The 27,332-nt window shown below is 39.8% G+C and overlaps 1 protein-coding gene across 3 annotated transcripts in view; it reads left to right on the top strand.

Annotated features, from left to right (window-relative positions):
* The window catches only part of soga1 (suppressor of glucose, autophagy associated 1), a 112,247-nt gene that overhangs the window by 18,958 nt on the left and 65,957 nt on the right, over nt 1-27,332 (top strand). For all 3 annotated transcript variants that reach the window (XM_034145113.1, XM_034145115.1, XM_034145114.1), the window contains exon 4: nt 9,001-9,150. In XM_034145113.1, coding sequence (XP_034001004.1) covers nt 9,001-9,150 — 150 coding nt within the window. The remainder of the gene's footprint in view (nt 1-9,000; nt 9,151-27,332) is intronic.

Below are 27,332 nucleotides of genomic sequence, written 5' to 3' on the forward strand. Positions count from 1 at the left end.
GACAAGAAGATTCGGAGACAGTTTCTTCCCGCGGGCAGTGAGACTGTTAAAAAATTGAACTGTTGAAACAACTTCAAACATTCAACTGCTACTCAGTAGTATGTATCTAATACCTAATATATATATATCATTCCAATAACTTGTATATAGACTCATACTGCACTATTCCACATCATAACTTTATTTCATTTTTATAACTATTATTATTTTTGTATTGCTCTTGCTCTTATTGTTATTATGTTATGTTATTATGTTGCATTGTTGGAGAAGCCTGTGACATAAGATTTTCAACTGCATAATTACTCTGTAGCTATGTCAGATTGACAATAAAGAACCTTGAACCTTGAACCTTGAACAAAAAACAACAAATATGGAGTATAACTTGATCAACATGATTTACTATTATTGTTATAAATCATCTTAATTATTCACCAGTGCTCATAACTATTACTCTACTGTGCCAAAAGCAGATAACCAAGAATAATAAGTATGTTAATGATGCAATATAGACATTGAAAGTGCGACTGAAATCATAAACGTTCTAGAAGTATTTTTAAACTGTGCTTACAAAATAAGAGTTTGTAAATTCCCTAATGATGTTGCATAGAAAGTGCAATGTAACATTTCTGATGATCTGTAATGAAACTGGACTCACTAGCAGTTTATTTGAGTCTGTCAGCCATTTAAGAACCATTGATGCTATTATGAAATATTCCAAAAACCCTTCTTATGTATATGCTTATCTAATATCGGATGGTGCAGTACTTTCTTCTGTGATAAACTGAGGGGTTCAGCTAAACAGCGGGAAGTCGATAATTCTTCAGGGAGGCGCTCCTTGTAAGCACATTTCATAGCTCATTAAAAAAAACAATAAAGTCACCTCCAAGGTTGACTGTAAGACCTCGCATGCTCTCCACTTTCACTGGAGTCATCGTTCCCCACCATGCCGCCACAGCCTGTGATTTTATCAACAACAGACAGGACCGACTCAAAAGAGTGCTGAGGTAAATAAAACTACAGATTGAATGAGTGTTTCTGTCACATTTAGCATCAGTATAAATGGATATGTTTTATTGTACTTGACAAGCAAATGTCAGAAAGCTAAAATATTCTGAGATAGACAAAAAGTATAAAAAAACACCCATAAATAAAATCCAACATTCATTCAACAATAAACATTTTAATGTTCTTGGTTATTTGGAAAACAATACCATGACGAAGTCGGCTAAACACTTTGAGCCACAAATTACATTTTCCAGCAACAAAGGGCTTTTAGCTGCTGAGGTTGTTTTTATGAGCTGGTGTGATAAATTAATTTGAAGCTCTGTGTTTCTCAGAGCTGACTGCAGACTTTCTCGGGTTTAAATGATTCCTCCCACACCAAACACATGAATGTTTCAGTAGGTTTTAGCCGTTCCTCTGTCAGTGCTCTGGGGCAGAACTGTCCCCAGGTGCTGTACAGTTGCCACCCACTGCCCCTAAACAGGACATTTTAAATCTACAGGATAACTTTTTAATGTTGTGTTATTTAAAGGAATACCTTCAAATGTTAGCTTGTTAGCTGTTGGAAAAGGACACACTGTAATTAAAGGGGTCTATTATGCTAATTTTGCATATTTGCATTTGGTGCCTTTACTGTGACATGTTGACATTCTTTAATGTACACACAAAGTGCTTTATTTATCTCATACTGCCTGTGCTGCAGCACCTCTTTTCACCTTCTGTCTGAAACCAGATCGCAGTCTGCTCTGATTGGTTAGCTGGCTGGCTCTGTTGTGATTGGTCAACCACTTAGAGATGTCCCGCGCCTTAGCCTATTACATGCAATTTGTTGCTATCCAATAGAAGCGTGAGCGTTGCATAGTGATGTCATTATGTTACAGCAGTAAACAAAGGAGTCCAAAGGACACGTTTCAGGCAGGGTGGGGGTGTGGGACAGAAACTCTGACTTTGAGAGCTAAACCTTTGCAGACCATTTACATGCACAAAAACCCAAAAGGGGTTGTCTTCCATTTTCTTTTTCATACAGGGTTAGGGTTCACCTCTGTACGTTCAAAGAGAGATGGGTTGTGTTTGGCATAGCATATCACAAACAGGAATAAGGGAGAGACTGCAAGCCTCTGTTAAAGAAGAAACATAGACTTTACAAGATCTCCACATTAACTTCGTGTTGTTTCTTATTATGTCCTTCCTTGGCCCATTCCACACCCTTTTACAGGGTTTCATAAAAATAGGGGCCAGTCATTTTTCTGTAATCCCTCTTGCAAACAGACAGTGATGGTTTATACATGTTATTCCATTTGGAGTGGGGATGAGGTTTAGCTCTGTGTTTTATTGTTTACTTCCACCTGCCCAAGGAATACAAACTGAAAATAGCTTGTAGTTAATCTGGTACAGAGCATCTTATGTTTTTTAATTGATATTAATGTACTTTTGGATACGGTCACTGATATAAATACCTTAAGGAATTCAAATTAAACAACAAATAAACCAAACATAACCTCCCTTGCAGAGGTTGAGCTAAACTAGATGTCATATACAGGGCTTGGAAAAACATCAACTCCTCACGTTAATCCGGAGAAAGCCCTTTTAATGAGTTCAAAACTCATGATAAAGTTTGAATCATAAAAAGACAAGTAGTGCACACACACACACACACACACACACACACACACACACACACACACACACACACACACACACACACACACACACACACACACACACACACACACACACACACACACACACACACACACACTCACTCACTGGTAGAATATAAACCACTCTGATCAAATCTACAGGGAGGGGAGTTAATAAAGAGATTACCGTTATAGAAAAAACAGCTGTGTGTGAATGTGGATAGCAGGAAGAACAAGGCAGTTTAACCCAATCACACACACAAACGGTGTAGTGTACATGAAAGGAACTACTAACTGCCACTTGTTGAATGATATTGCTGTGTGTGTGTGTGTGTGTGTCTGAAAAGAGAAAAACCCTTACCCTCACTGTTCTGGAGGGCTTTTTTCTACTCTCTTGATTCCATACTCTCGCACACACACACACACACACACACACACACACACACACACACACACACACACACACACACACACACACACACACACACACACACACACACACAGCACCCAGACTGAATCTTAATTCGATCCTATAGCTCTGTTGCTGGGTAGAAACGAAAGCTTCAATGGCGGTAAATTCCTACACGCTTTCCTTTAACATAGAAGAACAATGCAGCATTTATTAGATGTCAAATGCTAACAAAGGAGCTTTGAAGAAGAGGAGAGGAGGTGGAGATTGAGATAGAGGAGGGTTGATAAAGAACCATAAACCCAAACCCATGAAACAAACCATTAATTAAAGCAGTTTTCTCCTCAAATATAGATCTTCCTATAAAAAAAATAAGCGTTCAGTGTTAATCAATCACCGTCTCGGCCCAATTGGATCCACCTAATGGTTTATTGGCTTTCAGGCAAAAGACATTAGGAACTTCTATGTGTTTTAAGACTGTAATACTTATGATGTTCTGGAGAGTGACAGAGAAATTGATATTCAACACGTGTTTGGTTAAAGTGATGATCCGTAAGATCCATGTTTGTTCATTAATAATCTGCATACTCAGTTATTGCTGCTGTAGTGTTTCTCCATTTCACGCCCAGCAAAACCCTGCCAATCAAATATTGTGGGCGGTAGTTTGAATACATCTTCTATTTGAATTACATTTTATGAAATCTATATGGCATGTAATGAAGCCCCCAGGAAGTACACTGCACCAGGCTGTAGTCAGTATAGGGGTCACAGTGGCTAAGAATACAGGAAGATAGCATTATTCTTATTCTTTTGTGACGTTAGCTCCATTAACGTATAGAAGTTTTTGTTGTTACATGGTCTTGATTCCTTCATTCATAAAGATAATGCTGAAACGCAAAAATAAAACAATAAAAACCATCTTTTTGTATATAAGTGTATATGTGATAGAAACTGCAGTTCAACACACAATATGACTAGAATGAGCTGCTTACTGTGCAGCTACAAAAAAGGGAAATATTGTAGATGGTGGTGCAAAGGCTCCAGTGACCATAGCCGCAGGAAGTAGGGGTGCTGGGGGTTTACCGCACCCCCTATGACTTCCCGCGGCTATGCCAGTGACCGCTTGGAAAACCCATAAATGAATAAACTTCCTGTACAGCATATTCATCTTGTTTTATAACTGCCAAATAACATCCGCAAGATGTGTGTTTTCACAAGCAACAGTAACGTTTTAATCAACTGGGTTTAGGTTGAACCATAATGACAGAGTGATACAAATGTATTTTTATTGTCAGAGGATTGTAATCAGGTATTCAATTATCAGACAATGTGTGACGGTTACATTAAAATTGAGAATTGGATGGAAAGTGGTGAAGCAGATGAAATAACAGAAAGAAATGAGACTCACCATTGTGACTGAAACTCTGAGAGGAGAACTCTAAGAAACCATTGAAACAGGAGAATCACACGCATTAAAAAAACATGAATTGGCGTGTGGGGGAGCTCAGGGAGCCGTTGGGTAGAGTGAGAGTGGGCTGTACAGAGGGGCATTGTGGGACTCAGCTGCACACTGGCACTGGTTCCAACACACATATGCAGACACACAGTCATACAAACACACATTCATACTCTGGCACACAGACTCACACTAAATATACACAATTAGAAATTGTGTTCAGAGAGATTTTGCAGATGAGCATTGCAAGTGTGAATAACACACACACACATACACATGATATTGAACAAGACATACATGCAGACAGCCACTCTCATTTGTAAAGTATAAACTATGCTGAATTCAGAATTAAGTAAATCTGCCCTCATACAGATCTCACATAACAGCTACAGATGTATCTCTCAAAAGTGAAAAGAACATTCTTTACAAAAATATAATAGTGGTAACAAGTTATTAGAATGACACACAGTTATGCTTTTGTTTTGTTTTTTTCTTTCCTGTTGTGTGTTATATCGTTTTTTTTGTAAATGGTCTCCAAAGGCTAAAATCCCCTCCCTGCCTAAAACACCTCCTTTGGACTCCTTTATTTACTTCCACCACATAGTGACATCACAACGTAACACTCACACTTCTGTTCGCTAGCTCTCCAACACATTGTTGGTGATAGGCTAAGGGGGGGACATCTCTGAGCGTTTGACCAATCACAACAGAGCAGGCCAGCTAACCAATCAGAGCAGACTGGGCTCTGGTTTCAGACAGAGGGTGAAAAGAAGTGCAGCAGCACAGGCAGTATGAGAAAAATAAAGAACTTTTTGAACATTAAACCATGGAGACATGTCGCAGTAAATACAAATATGAATATGATCACTGTAAGAGTGCATTCATGAACAACAGAATATTCTTTAAAAATCACAATAGTTGGCATTTTGCATAACCTTTTGGTACCACTTAGTTGAAGTCATCTTGGCACAGACGTTACCTAGTCATAATACTACCACATTATTCTGCGCTTTGAATTGAGCGACCTACCACCCTTTGTCAATATAATCAAATGAAGGCAGCTGGCAGGCCATGTACTGCACAAAAAAAGTATGACTGTGTTTCATAACCACTTGGTGTTCTTTTTGAATTGTAAGGATGTGATGATAAAATGAATACTCTCACTAATTGTTAACTTAAAAGTAATATCTATCAACACAAAACCATTAAATCATCAAACACTAAATACCTACTGCCACTAGATTAAATCTAGGTTACTGGAGTCTGAGTACATTTATGAGATATTGAGCTCCCAATTGGAATCATTAAAGTTTCATCAAATCTAATACAGCCTTTTAAATTAAAAGCCCTCATAGTTTGTTCCAATGGAGCCAAAGCAATCAATTTGAAGTTTAAATTGACATTTACTAAAGCAAATGACCTTTTATCTGTACTGTTTTAAAATCCTTTTTATATTCATGTTTTATACGTAAGCAAAAAAGCACAGTTTAGCATCTTACAAGAAATGTATTTCGTTTTTTTTTTGTCTGTGCGGCATAGAGTGGTGCAGTGACGCGTCCTAAAACCCGGAAGTAAGCTGCGCATGTGTGCCTTCCGGTTCCCTCGACAAAAGAGCAATGCAATTAAATCTATCGATTATAAATCTATAGATTAGATTTATGATTCGAAAATTATAAAAGTAGGGTAGACATGTGGAGATTATCCGACTGAACAAAACGTGATCCGTCTCTTAAATGTGTGTCAGCCACAGACCTTATTTCGAGCTATTTTCCAAAATCCTATGGAGAAATTGCATTGCTTTTTTGTCGAGGGAACCGGAAGGTACCCATGCGCAGCTTACTTCCGGGTTTTAGGACGCGTCACTGCACCACTCTATTTGGAATCATAGAGCAACCTTGCAGAAGCAGGGCAGCAGCAGCGTTAGCGAGGCAGAGAGAGAGATAGCAAATATTGCATCTTAAATACAGCGCCAGATTAGGGAGAAAGTGTTTGGTTGGTTATATGAGCGGGTAAGGCATATTACGTGTATATCTTTCATTGGTGCTCGAGATGACTGCCTGAACTAGCCTCGCAGGCTTCACTCCATTTGTGTGACACTGTTCCTATTAACAGTATATTTAACGGTACTTCAAATGTTTAGTGTGTCTGTTAGCCTTACTTTAAATGTAATGCACATTAATAACCTGGATGGAAACATAACACATTATACCGCTTGTATTTCAGTCTAAAATGTCGATACTAGATACTAGCGTAATTTAGGATACTACAACATGAGTCAGGAATGTTTTTATGCCATTTTTACCGACCCCTAAAATGAATACAGCAATGTTTTTGAGACAAAAAGCCCATCCAAAATGTCCACTGATGTTCCTAAGGCTATAACAGAACAGGAACAGGAATGAACAGAATTTAAAGAAAATAAATGAGGCTCATGTTTTTATATTGGCTCTTAGTTTAGGCTTTGCCTTTCTTTATACCATGTAATAGACTACAAATTAAAACCAATGATAACTAAAGCAAACGATAACAATGTTATTGTACGCACCTCATAATAAAGTCATTCGTGTTTTGAATATCATAACATTATAACTCCATGAGCTCTACTAAACCTTAATGTGGTTATCAGATTTTATGATGTTGCTTTTAGTTTCCTGTTGTTTTAATATCAGACAGCGTTGACTTTGTCTTTTGTGTGACTCTTTGACATTAGAAACTTCTAATGAATAGTTCTCCCCAGGGGGAAACAATATGCCTTTCATAAGATCACATTATGTATAGAAGATCAGTTTCTGCACGAGTGGTGTTAATTATCTTCTTGGCATTATTAGATAAAAATAAAAAAGTCTCTGCTGATAAATGTGCACACTTTGTCGACTCAGCTGAAGCAAACCGCATTTAACTGGTGTTGTTTGCACAGGCAGCATCCAAAAACTCATGTGACGCTTGAGAATGAAATAGAGCCAAGGTAATCTCCCTTTTACGTGGGCAGAGATTATTGCATTTACTAAAGTTATCTCACAACTCTACTTTATTTGTTTGAGGGGAACATTTGTCATATGTCTTAGAATTCTTAGAATTGTTTTAAATGTCTGCAAAGTGTAGCAGGAGTTTGAGGATTTTATGTTTATAAGGCCATAAATCTCTTCTAATACCAAAAGTAGCACTGGTAAAATGTTGGTGGTGTGCTAGCTAGCTAATTATTGTCAAACTAACTAAGGTGCTTGCCCCACGGGAACGCATACGGCAAAACGCATAGGATTAACGCAATCGCAATCGCAAAAAAGCTTCCGTCCACACGCAATATACACCGGATAGTGTCTGTTCACACGAGACAGCTCCGTTTAGCTCCAACCGCTGGAAAAAGCTGCAGTACATATGCTGAGCCTGTACGTGGCGCTGTAACTTCCTCCACAGAAGCAGCGAAGAAGCATGGTTGTCATGGTTCCCCTTCTGTTTATTCACCGTGGTGGGGGCCGAGGGAACCGGGCAGAGTTTTTCGCCGGTCAACGTGTGTTAAAGTTTAAATCTTCCGGACAAAATTATAAAAGTGCCGGTCAAAGGTCTTCTTTGTTATTTATTGAGCTTTAAAACAAATGAATAACGACGATATAATGATATATAATAATAAAATACACGGAGCCTGTCTCTTTTTGCTCTCTTCTGACAGCGTCAGTGTCTGTCTCATGCAGCAGCTGATCCAGTAATGAGTGACCCGGCAGTAAAAATAAACATATTTATAACTAGTTTAGGTAGTTTGAGAGGTAATTCAAATAGCTAAGGGGGATGATCTGACATGAAGTGTGTGTTTTGCTCCTCCCGCTGCATCACAGCGGGAGGAGCTGCAGGTGAGCAGAGCTGCGTGTCTCCGTCCTGTCAGATTAGACTTCACTCGCGTTTATGTCCATATCGAGAGAAAGATAAATAATCTGAATTCAGTGTGCAGTTTACTTTTGCGGGGGTGAGCAGGAGAGGTGGGGAGAGGCGGGGCTATTGCGTCATCATTATCACAAAATGATCGTATAGAGGCGATCACACAGAGCCGTATGACCCCCCAGAGCGCTCCGTTCCCAGATCTATCCACCTTTGGACCCGTTGTCGTTTGCGGGGTCCGTTTCTATCGTTTAGTTACTGCCTCGTGTGGCAAAAAGGGATATACGCAAGAGAAATATGCGGATACAACCCGTTTTCGTCCTCGTGGGGCACCAGCCTAACCATCCCATGATGTCCAGCTGAGAAATGTAGATCTCCTAAATGACATCGGATTTTAGATTTCCATTTAGTGACATGAGATAGCTTAGCTTAGCTTAGATATTTGCGATTTTACATTTCGGTATCTCTTAGTATTGCTTTCTTAGTGTTATTGCACAATTTGATACTAATATTTTCTTTTCTGGTCTAATTAGTTTTGACTTCATATTGTAACTACACTTTTATCGATGCTAGTAGGTCAATACATGAAACCAAACTAATTCCCTCCTTCCGTTCCCTCTCAGGTGGCGAAGGACGTGTCCATCCGTCTACACAAGCAGCTGGACAGCGTGGAAAAGAAGAGGAGTCGCCACGAGCAGGAGAACGAGGAGCTGCGGGTCCGCCTGCAGGACCTGGAGGTCGCCAAACAGGTCCTGCAGCAGGAGATTGAGAAGGTAGGAACCTAATCGTATAACTTTGCCATATGGAGCCAGGAGAGGCCATTCGGTGTTAAGCAGTGCGGGTTGCATCATTAAATGGGAAAAATGCTATTTGTTAGCATGACTGCTTACACATATGTGAAATATTGTTGTAGCTGAAAGGCTACTTCTTTTGTGATTGGTGCAGTTTCTTGAAGATTTCTGGGTGTTTTCTGTGATATTCCTCACAGTAAACAGCATTTACTCGCTTCGTGTGGCAGCTAGAGACATCCAATTTACTGCATTGCTATTCAGTAAACCTGCTGAAGATGATTGCTATGTTCCAAGTTTAGACAAAAGGGTGTATTTGAGTTTGAACCCTTTATATATACAGTCTATGGTTTGAACCAACCTGGACATTTCAGACTAAACATTGAGTTTCAGGCGGATCCTTATTTAGCCTGCCTGCCTTTTAGTTTTTTGAAGAAAATCAATGTTTACTGTGCACCTCAGGAGAGCCCGTCTCTGCTCTCATCTAGTGATTTCTGCCACTCTGCTGCCACTCCAGGGACTTTTTGTTTTACCAAGTGTAGCCAATAAAGCACTGCAATATAAGGAGAAAACACGATTTGATGTCAGGGCCAGCTGAAGTGAAAATAAACTAAATGGAGTTAGCGTTGCACTACCTTTTGAAAGGAAAACATTTAAAAATAAAGTGATTTTGGACCTAGCCTAGTTGAGTTACGCAAGATTGATCTCTCCACTGTTTCCCTCCTTTCAATCTTTCCAGCCCTCACTCTCTCTCTCTTACTCCTGTACTCCATTGTTTATTTTCCTCACTGTCTAATGGGCTGATGCTCCTGGCCTTGGCCCCGGACCAGGCCCCTGATGTGGGTCAGAGTTGGACGCATGGCTGGCCTGCTGGCATGAGATCTGGGTCTGTCTGCTCCTCTTTGGCCAGAGTGTGTGTTCTCTCAATACAAATGCCAGTTTGCTGTTAATGGATGGCTGGAAAAATGTCTGGGAGGGGCACTGAGTGCAACCAATGTTTGCCGAAGCAACTGTAGCTGGTTATTTTCTTGTTCACTGATTATAGTCAAATGGAGCATTTGGCAGATTTGATGAATCATTTATTTACCATTGAATATTCATTCCAAACATGACCTGTATGCATGAGATTTGCGAAGGCACAGAAAGAGTAAGATACCAGCAGATACTTCGTCCATCCACCATTGATGTTGTATTCATAGTTAAATCTCATTCTCATTGCAAATAATCCTCATTTAATTACTGTTAAATAGCTGATGCATCAACCTCAATTGAAATTCTCCCGGTTTTTAAAGTTCATTTGATATGTTTTGCGTTTGCATTGAAAGATGTTTTATTTATTTACTTAGAAACTCTGAAGTCCCCTGGAAAACATGACAATACATATGTTATGGCAATCAGTGTTGATTGAAGAGTTTGGTATGGAGGAACACCTTAAATATTACTATGATCTTCAGCAGCCACTGTAATAGGAAATAAGCCAGTAAGAAGCATAAATCACAATTGTAGAGGATTCGAAACACATTGCGATTTGGATTTGAATGTTACCGTTGCTGGCGCTAGCTTTTAGCAGTGGATCATTTTAAGCTAGGTGCTTTGATGGTCCTTAACAAACAGTTAACTCCTCTCCTTGAGTTTGTAAGTACAGGAGGGGCTTGCTTTGACTTAAATCAAAGAACCAGATATTTTATAACACAGTTGCTCATCTATTGTACTGATCACTCAGCCTTGAAGCTCTCTAGTTGTTCGCTAACTCTCCGACTAAGATGGTATAAGCTTTGTTTGGGTCTGTTGTGTTGAGTTATGCTGGCCCTTCAGAGAAGTGGATTCTTCACATAGCTGATACCATAAAGGGAAGTGTGTGTGTGTATATGTGTGTGTGTGTGTGTGTGTGTGTGTGTGTGTGTGTGTGTGTGTGTGTGTGTGTGTGTGTGTGTGTGTGTGTGTGTGTGTGTGTGTGTGTGTGTGTGTGTGTGTGTGTGTGTGTGTGCGGTCATCCACACAGGAATGTCTCACTCATCTGTGTCTCATCTTTGATCATACAATATAAATAGGAGAATTTAAAACTACCCACAAACTGGAAATACAGGAATTAGATAAAGACACGGACGGCAACATGAAAAATAAATGTGTGTCAAAAAAAGACTAATAACCAGGACAAAAAGGCAGCCAGAGAGAAAAAACACACAGACAATGAAGACTTTTGGGATTCACAGGTGTAAAGGAGGTTTGTGAATTATTGATCGTGTCCTGGTGGCGGCTGCAGGCTTCTGTCTGATATTGATATTCTTTACAAAGCAGAGCCATGCGCTGTTGAGCTAGACCTTTTTTCTGCTGCTGCAGGCCGTGATATTTGACTGGGAACTGATGACGGGTTAGTTTCTGCACACCTTACAATCTTAATGCTTTTATGCACCAAAAGTGAAAGAGGAAACAGGTCCAATTATCACAATTAGGAAATTATATAAACGTAGCAGATCGCCAGGTAGATTTTTTATCTACAAAGTAACTGATTTTGCTCATAAATTCAATGTTGGTGTGAGCATGCATCCGGTAGAAGAACAAGTTGAACAGAAATACACATTTTACTAAATGTTTTTTATTAAGTGATGAACAAAAGAGGCATCATTGTATACAAAAGATGGTTAGCGCAGCATTTCAGCCTAGCATGAAGAGCATGTTAGCATTAGCTTCAGTCTTTGTGTGTTTCTACACATGCTGCGTTCAGGCACAGAATAAAGTGTAGGGTCATCTGATTTGGCTGTTATTAGAGCCCCAACACCAAATTGACTATAGTTACAAGTGTTACAACTGATTGAAAAAGACTCAAAAAGCATAACAATGCGCTAAAAGTCTCGTTTACACAACATGGCATTTCTACAGCATGTCTTAGAAAGTTGGATTTATAAAAAATACGTAGGTGTCTTTTTTTGCCCATTGTTCCATATTGTAATGCTGTAATCTAGCTAAATGGTTATCTTAATGACATGCAATTTACACACACTGCCTTCAGTTCACAATTGTAGCTATCACTGAAGCTATGCTATTACATTACATAGTGCTATCTCAACACATTGTCTACTAGAGTATATTTAGCACACACACACACCACACACACACACACACACACACACACACACACACACCACACACAAACACACACACACACACACACACACCACACACACACACACACACACGCACGCACACACACACACAACACACACCACACACACACACACACACACACACACACACAGCGATTGTTTACTGCCCTGTGGGCAAACAGACACTCAACGCAATTAAGTGGAACAAGGAGAAGGGACATGTTCTCTCTCCTTAATTTCTCTGTCCTTTTCTCATTTTCTCCCACTCCTTCCTCACAGACCAACTCCTCCCTCCCTCCCTCCCTCCCTCTACCCATGTATTATCAACCTTCCCTCCTGCTGCTTCCACCAGAGACCCAGAGGAATGCTGATGCAGTGATTTCTTTCTCCCTCCTCTCTTTTTAAATCTCCTCGCTGCCCATCTCCTCCTCCTCCCCCTGTCCTCCCCCCTCTCATCACCCTCCCCCTCCTCCATACCAAAGCCTTTACTCCCCCTCTCACTCATACGTCTCCATTTTTGTCTTCCCCCTCCTCACTTCTCCTTCTCCACCTCTGCAGCAATGATCTCTAAAAGCATTGATCCGTTCCAGCTGTTGACCTTTGAAGAAGGCAAGGTCAGATTTGATGGAGGGATTGTGGAACGGGTTTACAGGGGAAGGTAGTAGAAATAGAGAAGGGGGGTGTATGGGGTGCGTCCTTTTCAGGTGTTTTGTCATGTGAAGGTGAAGGGGAGGATTGATTGAAGGGATGGAGGAAGAAGAGATGTTGAGGGGGGGTGGTGAAGCAGGGTTTGATGTTGAGCGGATTTGATGGATGGATCTTATACATTTCAGCAGTTATGAAAAAGGAGAAATCATCGCAGACAAAACAAACAAGAGTAAGCTGTGATTCATGGTGTGTAAACAGACAAACAATACCACAGTTTGCTCTGTGTTTCTGTTTCACTCAGGGTTCACTGAGCTGTACGTGTCCCTTTGCCTCATGAATGGATAAGTGATGGATAGAAGGAGGAGTGGGGGGGCAGAGGAGATAAGAAGGGCTGGTGTGTGCTCATGATGTGATCAGAAGCAGAATTGATGAAGGACCTTGGTGGCTGGACAGATAGGAGATCATACAATGTGTTTGAGCTGCCGCTGTGAGGTGTATCATGTATTCGTTCATGCTTAAGTCTCACATATGGATACAGACACAGTCAGAATATGTCTGCATGTTGATAGATACAATGATTATCCTCTTGTTTTGCTGAATACATACCACATTACACGCTATATGAAAATCATGACTAATTGGACACTTTACAAATGGAGTTAAACATAAATTTAGTGAAAATTTGAACATTTTATGAATATTTTGCAATAACTTAACAGTACTAGACCTGATTTAATTCAACTTAAAGGGGACCTATCATGCAAAATGCACTTTTGTACGTCTTTTATACATGAATATGTGTCCCTGGTGTGTCAGGGAACTCACCAAGTGTCAGAAAACACAACCTTCTCTCTTTTCTTCCATACCCAAATCTCTAAAACGGGGCTGCACGGAAGCTGATACAGATTTGAAATTGATCTGACGTCAGAAACTGGGAGCTCCGCCTATATGGGCAACTCTCCACCTATCAGGGGAATGGGGGGTTGGGCCACGGCCACGGCCATTGCCGCTCGAAAGCGTTGGAGACACTGTAGTACATATGCCAGGCCTGTAAGTGGCGCTGTAGTCTGCCACAAAAGCAGCGAAGAAGACTTCTCACAGAATCAGCCCTTGCAAAAACAGGGCTTGAAAAGAGCAAATAGAGCGAAATGAGGCATGGCTAAAATGCATGATCTGTTTGGTATTTTGAAGAAAAAACTTCACAGACATGTTTTATATAGGTATGGCCCTACAATATATTATTCAAATATAGCATGATAGGTCCACTTTAACTAAACTTAAAGGCCCCTTAAAACTATTCTTTAAATTACCACATAGTCCTTATTGAGTTGTTTTCACAATAAGCATTGCAAGATGCATTTTCCAAACTTATTTATTGATACATTTTTTTGTTTATTGAACAAATACTTAAGAAACCCAACTTTTTTGCAACAAGGTATCATCTTGGGCTCTCAAAATGATAAGAACACAACAGAAATAACAATAAAAACAATATAAGTTGTATCAAATAAACAAATCAAATTACTTTACTAGATTACTTTGTTTGATAAAGTTAGCACAATTAAACATTTCCTATTTTAGTGAACCAAAACAACAGGCCTACACTTACTCCCATCACTTTTGTCCTATTGACAGATAGCAAGTATTTCTAGACGCTCACACTTGTGCACGCTGTTGAACTGTGTTACCAGAGCAGCCTGCATCCCAGTGCTCCTTTGTTCATATGCTGCAGTAGGAGCTGACCAGAAAAGCTGGTATTCCAGCTGTGGCCCACTGCCTCAAGGTGACTCTGAACACAAAGCAGCAAAGGAGAGGTTAAAAGAAGGAGGAGAGGTAGACAAATGGAAGAGGTGGGGAAATGGTGGGATATGAAGGCAGGATGGCTGGTTGGTATAAACGTGAAGTATTCAGGATACAGAGAGAGAACAGGAGGATTTAACAGAGAACAAAGGGGGGACACACTGAAAAGAGATGGTAGTGGTGAGGGGGACATGTGGTGGGTCTTTGTAGGAGGGCTGGCAGTGGAGGAGATAACAGCCTTAATTGGAAACAAAAGAAACTCAGTGAAATTGGAGCGCGAAGGGAATAATGCAGCATGCCAATCACTGATTCTCTTTCTCATTCTGTCGCTCCTTCTCTTTTGTTGGGCTATTTTCTTCTCCTATAGTTCTGCCTCTTTTTCACTAACATGTACTCCCCTTTATCTCTTCTCGCATGTGTTTCACCCCCCTGTTTTACTGTGAAGGTCAATTTATTCTCTTTGCCATGTGTGTGTGTTTGATAGCAAGGTGATTTAGGGTTTGCCCATTTAGGATGATAAGGCCACACAACGGCTTGGGCACGTATACATAACATTTAATGGACAAATGGACAAACTCTTCTTCCTCTGCCAAGTGTAAAACCTCATTGTCATTTTCTTACTTTTGTCATCAAATTTCTGCGTCTTCACTTTGTTTCCCCATTGTTTGACAGAAATGATAACTGCGCATAAAATTCTGTGGATGTACATTTCAACATTTCACGTGTGTGACATTTGTGCTCTAAAGTGCCCTCTTAAATTCCCAACTATGGACACAACCAAGTAGGGTCAGTAGCGATACAGAAACTGATGATTTCACATTTCAATTTCATGTAACCTATTGAGTAATGGGGGAATGGTGCATTCAATGTGCTCTCACTCTCTTTCTCTCTCTCTCTCTCTCTCTCTCTCTCTCTCTCTCTCTCTCTCTCTCTCTCTCTCTCTCTCTCTCTCTCTCTCTCTCTCTCGAGCATTCCCCAGGTACTGCTGAAGGAAGCTGTTCCCTGTTTTTTCTCACTGTCAGGAAGTGCTGCCTATTGTTTGAGTTGAGGGATTTAGGGCAAGGGTAGCCAGAGACTTCGCTGTGTGTGTGTATGTGTGTGTGTGGTATGTGTGTGTGTGTGTGTGTGTGTGTGTGTGTGTGTGTGTGTGGTGTTAGGCTTTTCTGAAAGCGGAGGACAGGGCGTTTCCTTAACATGCAGGTTCTGCTGCAGGTTGTGTTTTATGCCCCTGCCTACATTGACCTTTTTATGTTTATTCCTGCATGCATGTGTAGCAGCACGGGGGTACATTGTGTTCATGTAAGTGTGACGTCCTTCAGCAAAGGAGAGCAGAGGAGAAGTAACATGAGATATTCAGGGTTAATGGGAGGTCGGTTGAGCTGTAAAGTTAGTGTGACACTTTGAGGGTAAAACCAGGGTGTTTATATAACCTCGGTATAGTACATCAATCTAACTCAAAGGGGGGACAAAATCTAATTAAAGAAATAGTAGAAACAACTATTCTAAAATGGTATTAATCCATCAACATAACCATCTAACCCTAACCTACCTACCTACCTACCTACCTTACTAACTAACTAACTTCCTACCTACCTACAGACCGACAGTTTTACTTACAGTAGTCTATAAAATGTTATTGCTACTAAATGAAATATTTATATCTGGTCTTTAGAGCAGCATCAGTTCCTACATTTTTCTTTTAATAAACTCAAACATGGTTACAGGAGTAAAATCCAATAGTTCCCAAAATGCTGCGATGCTGTAAAAACTCTCATCACTGTTATGTAATCCAGCCCAACAGTAGAGCGTCAATCAATCATGGTTAATGCCCCTTTCCCCCCGCCATATCTACTTTTCTGCAGCTCACAGGTCATGACACCCGTGTCTTATTTCCCCCGCGGTCTATCGCAGGCCAACATTGAAAGCTATGATGTCTGTAGGGAAACTACTGCGGGTAAATGGGTCAGAGCATCAAAGCAGCCCAGGGTTAAACTTATCTGGGTCAGAGTGATTGATTAGGCTGAAGATGGTCTTAGAGGAACGCAGAGGGAAAGCAGCCTCATGCCATCCACACGCCACAGCAGTTTGAGGGAGATGTAGAGGAAAACCCAGGATAGAAATATGAGAGAGAGATACAAAGATGGAACATGATTCTGTGTTGTCAGAAGACGGGAGATGGAAAGAAGATTGATAGAGGGAGAAACGAGCGAAGAAAGAATATTTGAAGAGAGGATAAGCCGGGTGAGCGTGGAGAAGAGGCGAGATTGAGAGAAATGGGGAGTGATATGGAAGACTGGAGAAAACAAAAGATTCAGGGAAGACTAAGATGAGTGACAGATGAAGATTGGAAAGATAAAGTGTAGGAATATATTTGAGAAGAGAATGACAGATCGAAATGATATACTGTACTGCAAGGAACGAAATGAGACCAAAAGAGCCTGCAAACACGGGTAGGGTACAAGATCATAAAGAGATGAGGGAAATACCAAAAGGAAAGGAGCACGATGATGGGGAAGGAAAGAAAAGAGAACAAAAGATGGTACAGGAGAAAGAGAATGAAGGAGAAAATAAATGTCAGGGGAGAAATAAAGAAAAAGAGAAAGCATGGAAGACAAAGTGAATATTGCTGGTAGCATTTCTGGGTCGACGGGAACTTCGCTGGTAGTGAACACAGTGGGACATACAGAGGTTACACACACACACACACACACACACACACACACACACCCACACACACACACACACACACACACACACACAACACACACACACACACACACACACACACACACACACACACACACACACACACACACACACACACAGAGCTGTGTGCTTGCTCTTGATCATATGGATGCACACAAATGTACAGGAGAGTAGAGAGTCCTTACAAGGACAAACCAAAGATTATTACATCACTGTTACCCCCTGTTATATCAACTGAGCACAAAGACATTTGCCATTTGTTTCAGTTAAAATAGATGTACTCTACTTGAGGTGTTTCAAGTATGTTTTGTCCACCCCTGTTAATGATGTGGAGTAGATGACACAATATTGCAGTACAACAAAAAGTAGTATAAAGTGGACAAAACTGCATATTTTAACCTTGAAGGAATTTACTGCAAGGCCTTTGTAATAACCTGCATTAGGTTCCACAGAATATACTGCATGCGTTTACTGTACTGTATCTCTACCTCAAACCACCAAGTATTGGAATAAATGAATGGTCTGCAACCCCAATTAGGCAAAAATAAATCTGTTATTTACATGTTTTACAGCACTGACTGAGAATTGAAGAGGCCCTATTGTGCTTTTTGGGGCTTTCCCTCTCCTGTAGTGTGTTATCTTTTCCTCTCCTTTCTGTCCCACACACTGCCTGAAACGTATCCATTGGACTACTTTGTTTCCGTTCTGTAACAAAGTGACATCACTTGGAACCACTCACACTTCTATTGGCTAGCGCTCCAACACATTGTAAGTGATAGCATAAGTGGCTGGACATCTCTAAGTGGTTGGCCAATCACAGCAGAGCCAGCTAGCTAACCAATCAGAGCAGACAGGACTCTGGTTTCAGAAAGAGGGTGAAAAATGCTGCTGAAAATGAGCATTATGTCCTCTTTTGGCCAATTAGAGCAAAGATCCCAACAAACCAATATATGTTTTAATTTTGCTTTGAACATTTAGTTTTGTAAAATATTGAAGACGTATAGCTTATTTAGCATTTTAGGTTTTGGCTTGAGATCTAAATTAAAAAGCAAAAGTGGATTGTCTTTTTTGCATTCCAAAACGAATAATTTGAGCATTTATTGGTGAAGGTTATGGAACATAGTCTGCATAGGTAAAATCCCTGTCTCTAATGTCGAAGATACACACTTTGTATTCCCATCCACCACTCCGACCTTCCATGCATGACTTCTAGTTGCTGTAATAACGACATCACACTATTGCTTTGACTGTGAAAATACACGCTGCAGGTCATTTTGAGCTGTCCAATATAAACAACCAACGCTGCAGTTTCTCTGTACGGGACCAACTCAACCCAACACGAAGAATAGTCCAGAAATTATCCGCTTCCAATTCAGAATCAGAAGTCCCACTTCACTGTGCAGCCTCTCATATTATTTACCCCGCCACCAGATATATTTGCCATTCATTTTTCAACAATCTTTTACATGGCCAGTGGAAGAACAGAGCTAACACAGCATCCCTACGACAAGACATTAGCATTGTGTTTGCTTCTGTATCATGTCCCCCTGTCCTCACTGCCAATATTTGTGTTACATTTCTCAACAGTTGAGCATTTTTCTAGCGGCCCACAGGGGGCGAAGAGGTAATTTCAGGCCTCAGTAGCTAGAACATGAGTGTGGTCTGTGATGCCCCACGTACTGAAGGGCCCTGAACTGTTTGAGTCACTGATGGAGACACTGAGAATGAACGAGCTGGGATTAATAAAAACACAAGAGGGAAAGAAAAGGTGGATGAGGGGGGGACAAAGAAGAAGAGAGGGTGGATAAATGGACGGATTTAGAGAGGGGTGGATGAAGTGATTTAACTATCCAGTGATACAGTACAAACCCCGTAGGGAGCAGACCTAGCTGAACACAAACACCACTTTATTCTTTTGTCTGTGTCTGGTGCTTAGTTTGGTGTTATTTAAACAAGATGTTGGCTTCACCTTTGCAATTGACAATTATTTCCATTATCAATTAATGGATTAGTTGTTAGATCCATTAAATGTTAGAAAATGGTGATGTCGATCAATATGATGTCAGGTAATGTCTGGATTTTCCCACAACTCAAAGATGACCAGTTTACTGTTATTCCGGTGGTAGAGAAACCAGAAAATATTTGCTTTTAAGAATCAATAATTAAATTGATTATATAACATACATTTCATGATCCATTGGCTTTGGCTCTGGATGTGAACTGATTGCCTGCCAATCTGAAGGCTGGTAGTTCGATCCTTGGCCCCTCAGGACTCTACAAGTGTCCTTGGGCAAGATGCCTTTCCCCAAATTGCCCTCGTATGAAACATCCATCAGTGGGAGAGTGTGCATCAGAATATTTATGGATCTTGTATGCTATCCTCTGTGACCAATATATGAATGTGTGTGTACATTGGTGAATGCTGCCTGAGTTATAAAGCTGTTTATGTGGTCGCTACCATTTACCATTACGTTTTACAGTCGACAATGAATCAATTCATCTCTGCAGCTCCACATCGCATTACTACTTTTTCAATTACAATCATAATAAACTGAGAAAGTAAATACATCTTCACTTTTGAGTAGCTTGTACAAAAGAATGATTGTCTTTTTTGGATCAATAAAGTACAGATATTATGTATTTACTGCTATAGGCTATAATAACAGAACAAAAATGGAGGTAGGTACAGATAGATGTTCTCTCTCCTGGTCATAAAAGCTGTTTTTTCTCCTGTACTTCTGATTGACAGTGTGCTATTAAAGCCACAGTAAGGTATGCGATTAATACTCACCTTTGACTGCAGGGCACTTTATTTGAGTGCTAATGCATAACCATAAAATGACTCCTCAACACTGATGGAGGGCTCTTATTTGCTGTAAACCTTATGTGTCTGAAATGTCGCCTTGTTAGGAGTGGAGGAACACGTTCACCTCCGCTCATTCTTGAATGTTGTTTAACTGGTTTTAAAACCAGTGTTTTAAAACACAGTTTGTGCAGAATTCCTGCATCTCAAAGGAATCTTTCGAACAAACTCTTGAATTAATTGATTTATTCAGTTTGCGACTCAATTCTAACCTTACAGTTGCATAAGTGTTGGAAAATGTCAGACATAATAAGTGCTCCTACACTTGCTCCGCAGCAGGTGGAGTATTGAAAGCTTCAGACTCGTCACTGTTGCCTCAAGTGGCATCAGGTCTTTAAATATCAAAAGGTTGAAATATGCTAATTTCAGTCATCACCAAAGTGTATAGAAAGTACAGAGTAACTCTTTATTATCAAGCACAAATGGGCGAATCGTAATATTTGAAAGCATAGGTGTATTTGAAAATATGTAACCATAAACTCTTTTCTATCAAGAGTTGCTTCCAAAAACCACAAAGCAGCATATGTAACATGCACCGGAGCAAGTATAGGTGTACAGTGTTAAAGAAGTCTTGTTACCCTGTGATTTTTCTATAAGGATTAAAGGTCACTTTTTATATTAAAGATTTAATTAACCTGGATTACATTTACCTTTAACTGCATCTACATGCCATGTTTCTCCCGCATAAATAAAGAGCAGATTGTTAAGGATAGGTTTAGAGCCAATGTGGACAGCTTTAGGTGTCTGTCGAAACAGGACAGAATGAAGTCGATGGGGATATGAAAGAGGGTAAAACAGGATAAAGAAAGAAAGAAAACCAGCGTGTGTGAACAGACACCTTGGAGGCAGTTGGTGAAGGACAACACAGGACACTAATGGAGGGAGAATGAGGACGGAGGGGAGAGGGGTTCTCTCTTTCTCTCTCTGCAGCTGTTAAAAGCTGCTGGAGTGCAGATTATCTCACCTACTTTATGGGGGACACACTGGGGTCTGCTAAAAAGGTTCCACTCTGGTCTCTGTTGGGAACCATTGTGTCTGGAGATAAAACACACACACACACATATACTGTATTCTGTAGTACTGTATGAGAGTATGTGTGCTGAAAAGTGTTAGTGTGATATATCTATTGATTGTCTTACATACAGTATGGAACATATAGATCCAATTTTGCTCCCTTGAGATTGTGCTTTACTGTGTGTGTGTGTGTGTGTGTGTGTGTGTGTGTGTGTGTGTGTGTGTGTGTGTGGTGTGTGGTGTGTGTGTGTGTGTGTGTTGTGGTGTGTGTGTGTGTGTGTGTGTACGCTCACTAAATGTGTGTGTTGCATCAGACTCTGTGAGTCTGATCACTTCTCGGCTCATGATTTAAACATGAATTACATACATCCTGATGTCAGTGGTTATCTGCTCAGAAGACGCTTTATATTGCTACACTACTCAGTGCTGTCAGAATCCCTGTCACTGTACCACAGGAGCGGAGGAATCTGTAAACGTTGCCTGGGTTAAAGTTATGTGTTGACTTAAATATAGGTGTTTGCTCACAATGCCAAAGCTGACATTAGTATTATTGAAGAAACCACGCCCGAAAGCACACCCTGCCTAGTCATCTATTCTATCTCTAAATTGGACCATCATTTACAAAATGAACACTGTGCTATATTGAATAAAACCTGAAACTAGCAATGAAACCCATGAACGTGTCCGAAAAATGTTTACAAAGGTAATAAATCATGTGAGAAGTAGGGGCTATTTTTTTATAGACTTCTATACAATCAGACGTCTTTTTACAAACAGTGGAGTCTCCTCCTGCTGGCCATTAGAAATAATGCAGGTTGAAGGCACTTCTGAATGAGCTTTTCAGACCCGGAGGTTGCTGTTTGATTAGGCCCAATAACAGTGTGCAACCGTGTTCCTTATGTCAATACGCACATTAGTATTTGTGAAGTTTTACCACCTTTAAGCATACAAGTCTTACATGCTTGCATGCTAACATATGTCAACTACAGCTGCACACAAACTGTAACAGACTCTGATGTTCATTGGTTTAGCAGGAGTTTGGACAAATGAATGTTTGTACCAAAATGTATTGCAATGCAATCCTTTCAATAGTTGGTTGTAGATTGCAGATATTAAATGGTGGTCTTGCCAATAGGCCGTCACTACCATCTCCAAAGCCATGCGGCTAGCGTGGCGAATTATGTAGCTCACAGCACTCTCTTTTCTTTCTCTTGCAGCTACTGACAAAGTGAGTGCTTTTATTCACATGTGAGCTGTTTAGAAAATATCTCTCAAATATACCTACAGCCTTCTAAGCCAGATGTTGTATTCTAATTACATGTGTGTTGAATTTTCTAATGTACAGTAATGGATGTGACCCTATTTAACTGTGACATTTCTGAATGTTTCCAGTGTCAAAAGAATGAAACCTCCCATGATAATTGTTAATCTGAGCAGCAGATTTGGTCTGTCCCTTCACTGCTGGTTTCTCACTATCGGTCTGATAAACTGAGTGCTGGAGGCTGCCGAGCTCCAATCAATACAGGCATTTAAATGTTTGATAAGGATAAAGGGCCTTTGAATTTAATGGCTTCACACTTTGCTAAGTGAATAAGGCTATGCTTTCCAATGGGCACCTCTGGCATGGAGTTGTGGAAACAAAACCAGCTTTAAATCTGTTCTTTTGTTATGCTTTTTGTTTAAGAATAAAACATTGGTACCATCACATACAGATGTTAACCCTAGATTCAATAAACTCCTGTTGTATTTAAACTTAAAAATGAATGAAATCCCCTATCAAAGTCCCCCTTTTTGAATAGGTATGTGAGCCGAAGTGATCAACATTCAGGTCGAATATTCACCAGGTCATGTTTTGGTGTTTGGGCTTTTATTTCCTGATTAAGACAATTGACCTTGTCTTTGCTATTAGATGAGACATAAGACAGACAGTGCATTGATTTATGAGGTTTGGTTTTATGCTGAGAGGATGATAAATGAAGTAGCCTAGATGTGTTCATTCATTGATATTCCCTCGCAGTACTGGCAGCTCTATATACATTACCAGTGTAAGGCGTTAAGCTCTGTACAGAAGCCCTGTGTTTCCTCTCTGTCAGGTCTAATATCACCGTGGCTGTTTGAATATTGAGAGGATTTCTCGTTCAAATGAGGGAACTGCTGGCTTTTTAAAACACCTTCAGGAACCATTGGAGAACACTCTAAGACATATGAAATATAAACTAGAGGTTTATTTTGATAATGCTGGAGGGCAAATATTTTACAAAGGCTAACAGAGGCTGCTGAGTTCAGCTGAGTTTGAGTTTCTTTTCCTTTTCCACTGCAAAATTAAACAAGATTTGCAATACAAGGCCACAGTGAGATCATTATCTTTCAATGTTGGGTTGGACAATAGCTAGAATGAGACATTGCCCAAAATAAACCTTACCATATCTGTGATGTAGAATGAAGACTTCTTTATTTTATTAAATGCTAGGATTCTTCTTTTCTTCAGTTATTTTAAATTGGGATTCTTAGCAATTATTTGAAGGTTGCTCTGACAAGGTAAAAAAATCCTCTGATCACAAAGTTACTTGCTGGCTTTTATGAGTTTTCAATCGCGTAACACTGTCTTCGTCAGTGTTAAAACAGTTTGCATACTTGTCATGTAACTGAAGTATATCCCTACTGATATTAGAGTTGAACAAAATCTTGTGACACAAGATCAGCCAATAGTCATAGTCACATAAACAACAATCTTGATAACAATGCCTTCGAAAATAATCGTTTTTCAAAAGCATTTTGACCAAGTCACAGTGGGAGACATTTCAATGGTAACTCATTATTTTACTTATCAGCCAACATATACATATATAGGCAATAAAGTAATATCTGCTGGACATCTTGATCCTTTCTACACTCAAATATGGGTTTTTGCCATGTTACCGAGATTAAAGCTGCCGTTTTCAACTTCAGAAATTTACAATTTCAGCTTTTGGGAACTTGTTTGTCATTCAACCAAGAAAGCAACTCAAACGTATTAAGCAGAAATTCAGGAGAATATACCTCACTTTCCCGCCTGCACTGTTTGATCGACAGCTAAGAATCGCAGTGTAGAAACAGATGATGCAAGAAAAATAATCTTGCCAATTACATTTGAACAAAAACAATCTGAGATGTTTCAACACAAAGGAGCCGCTCCCAGAGACTTGCCTGGCCCTGTCATTGTTTATATCCAGTGGCTGAGAGCTTTACCGGCTGAGGGTGGATGATGGATGTGGGGGTTTGTTGTTAATGGATCATGAATTTGAGCTCTGCTGTGTGGTGACGTGGCTCTGTAATGGCAAAGGTTGGCTGCATAAATCCACAGTGAGGAGATATAAACAGTAAGGAGCTTTTTTGTAAAACACACACAGTTAAGTGTTTGTATGTAGGCCTACTCATTTTCTACTCCAGATATCCTTCCCTTCTCCAACCTCCTCCTCTCTTTTCTCTCCTTTCTTCTCTCCCACCTTTCCTCCCCTTTCCGTCCTTTCTTCTCCTCCTCACCCTCCTCCCGGTCTCACAGTGTGTGACATCATCACCGTGCTGCCGGCCCTTGTTGTGATGTGGAAGCAGAGACGTGGAAAATGAGTAGCTGGCACCTCCCGCTGATGCTCGTCTGGCTGCGGCGGTTACTATGGCTACATTGCCGGTGTTGGTTGTCGCTATGGTTACCCTGCTAGTGTTATGTCCCATAGCAGCTGTAGGTCTGGCAGGAGAAAGAAAGACAAGCTCTGTACTATAGACTGATAGAACAAAGAGTATGCTCTGAAATAACATATACAGTAGTTGATTGACTACTATATAAAGATTTTGTTAAATTATAAAATGATTTACAGCCTCTGTCAGTATTTAAGTAGTCCAACAATATGACATTTTACAAGCAGGTTTACAATATGCAGGAGCCTGTTTATTATATTGACTATGGAGATGGATTGTGACCATAGGGACATGAAACTGAGAAAATATTCAACAGACAAGCTTCACTAACTAGCTTAGCACAATAAATGTTATTTGTAACTCTGTGTCATAGTTGACCGTTTGAGTTTGTGGCTCTGATAAAAGATACAGACTTTAAAGCCACACATTAACCCCATTTTGTGGACATAGCCTGCTTTGCTTTCCAAACAAAAGAAGATCTTGTCAACATTTTAGATTTGTAGTTTTTATTCAGCGGTCCTGGTATAAATCAAAATGAAAGTTATAAGTATTTTAATGCCAATAGAGCTTTATTACACATGCTCTTTTTGTTTGTTTTCATCTTTTTCTTTTTAACCTCAGAATGTTTTCATTTATTAGGGAACACGTGCTGAAGGAAATAAATAAAGCCTGAAGGGATTTCTGTTGGACTCATCCCTTATCATCCACAGACATCGAGTGTTATGAATGAGCTGCTTCATAAAAGCTTTTTCTGTTGCACGATAAAAGGCTTTTAATGCTGTGAAGGCACACGACTAGTACATTCACTTATACAGTATGAACATAGGAATGTAAAAAAAGGAGCAGGATTGCCCCGATAACATACATTATTTTATTTTTTTGTAATACTTTATTTTTAAGTTGTTAAGACATTACAAAGGAAATAACAAATAACATATACAGGTCACTGGGGTAATACATCATCAATATGTTCTCAGCAATTATTCTTGTGATATGGAAAGATCTCCCTCACAACGGGTTCACAACCAATCTGTGTGAAACATACAGTAGTAGCAAAGTTATGCAAGAATTATAGACTATTGTACAAAAAGGAGTAAAGCAAAATAAAAGAATTATCTCAGGGTTATGTGACCCCCCTCTTCATGTGCAAAACCCATTTGGACCAGTAATTGTCACATTTTTCACTACAGAGTCTTAGAGAAAAAGTCAGCCACTCTATACGAAACAAGTCATTTACAATGTTTATCCATTCTCCCTTTGTTGGCGGATCTTTCACAAGCCATTTTTGGTAATTGCCTTTTTGCTGGCGATAACATACATTATATGTAATATTCATTTATTCACTGTAAAAAATGTGTTTAATGTAATACGGACAGTAATGATTAATACAAGCTCTATGGTGCGTTCATTTCTCTTTAATGTTTGCAGGAGTGACTTGATAAAGAAGCCCTGTTGCTGTTGCCCCCCGGGAGAAGAGTTGTGTGACAGTGAAGACGTTCTCCTAACATGTCTGTTGTAGTATTTCACTGTCACTGTGTCATAGTTGTAAGCCTGTGTTGCATAATTCCCATCCCACGTTGGGTGGTGCTCATTAGGCTGGATCAGTGCTGCTGCGCCTCCTCTTTCTCTCTGCCACTGTTTCTCCTTTCACTCTGTTTATTACTTATTTCAATTCCTTTTGCCACATTCATCTTTCTCCTATCCCTTGGAGACAGTGTCAGACAGGATATTGATTTTAGTATTTATGTTCACAGGTTGTAGGATCGGTATTTGACTCTGTCTGTCTGTGTTTTCCAGACAATCATACCTTTTTCAAATATGCAGAGCTCCTCTATAATAAACAATCAAAAGAAGAACATTTCGCAGTGTTCGTTCTGTTTTATACTTCCTTATTTTACTACCAGTGCTACCATGCAACTTCAATTACAGTTTGATCTGGTTTGTAAAACAATCCATAACCTCAACGGTTACTGATTTGTGAAAATATCTGAACTTTGCCCTAAAACACTTTTTTTTCTCTTTAAAAAGGACATATTTTGATCAAATTAGATGATGATTCTTAAAACACTTCAATTCTTGTCAATCCAACATCAAAGCTTAGATAGTGCTGCATGTATTGATTGGTGATCACTTAATATTAGGGTTTGTAACTATTTTCAAATAAATACTGAAATTATGTTTGCAATTATTTGTTTTTATATTTTTTGCTAACTTTGATCAGACTTTGATTCAGCGTTTATTTGGCAAAACATATATTTAACTATATTAAAAACATAACATTTGGTAAATGTCGTAATCTGCTCTTGCCACATCGAATGCAGCTTCATATGAACCTGAATGCAACCTTAGCCACATGT

This window comes from Trematomus bernacchii, unplaced genomic scaffold (genome assembly GCF_902827165.1).
Source record: "Trematomus bernacchii unplaced genomic scaffold, fTreBer1.1, whole genome shotgun sequence".
NCBI classification, from domain to species: Eukaryota; Metazoa; Chordata; class Actinopteri; order Perciformes; family Nototheniidae; genus Trematomus; species Trematomus bernacchii.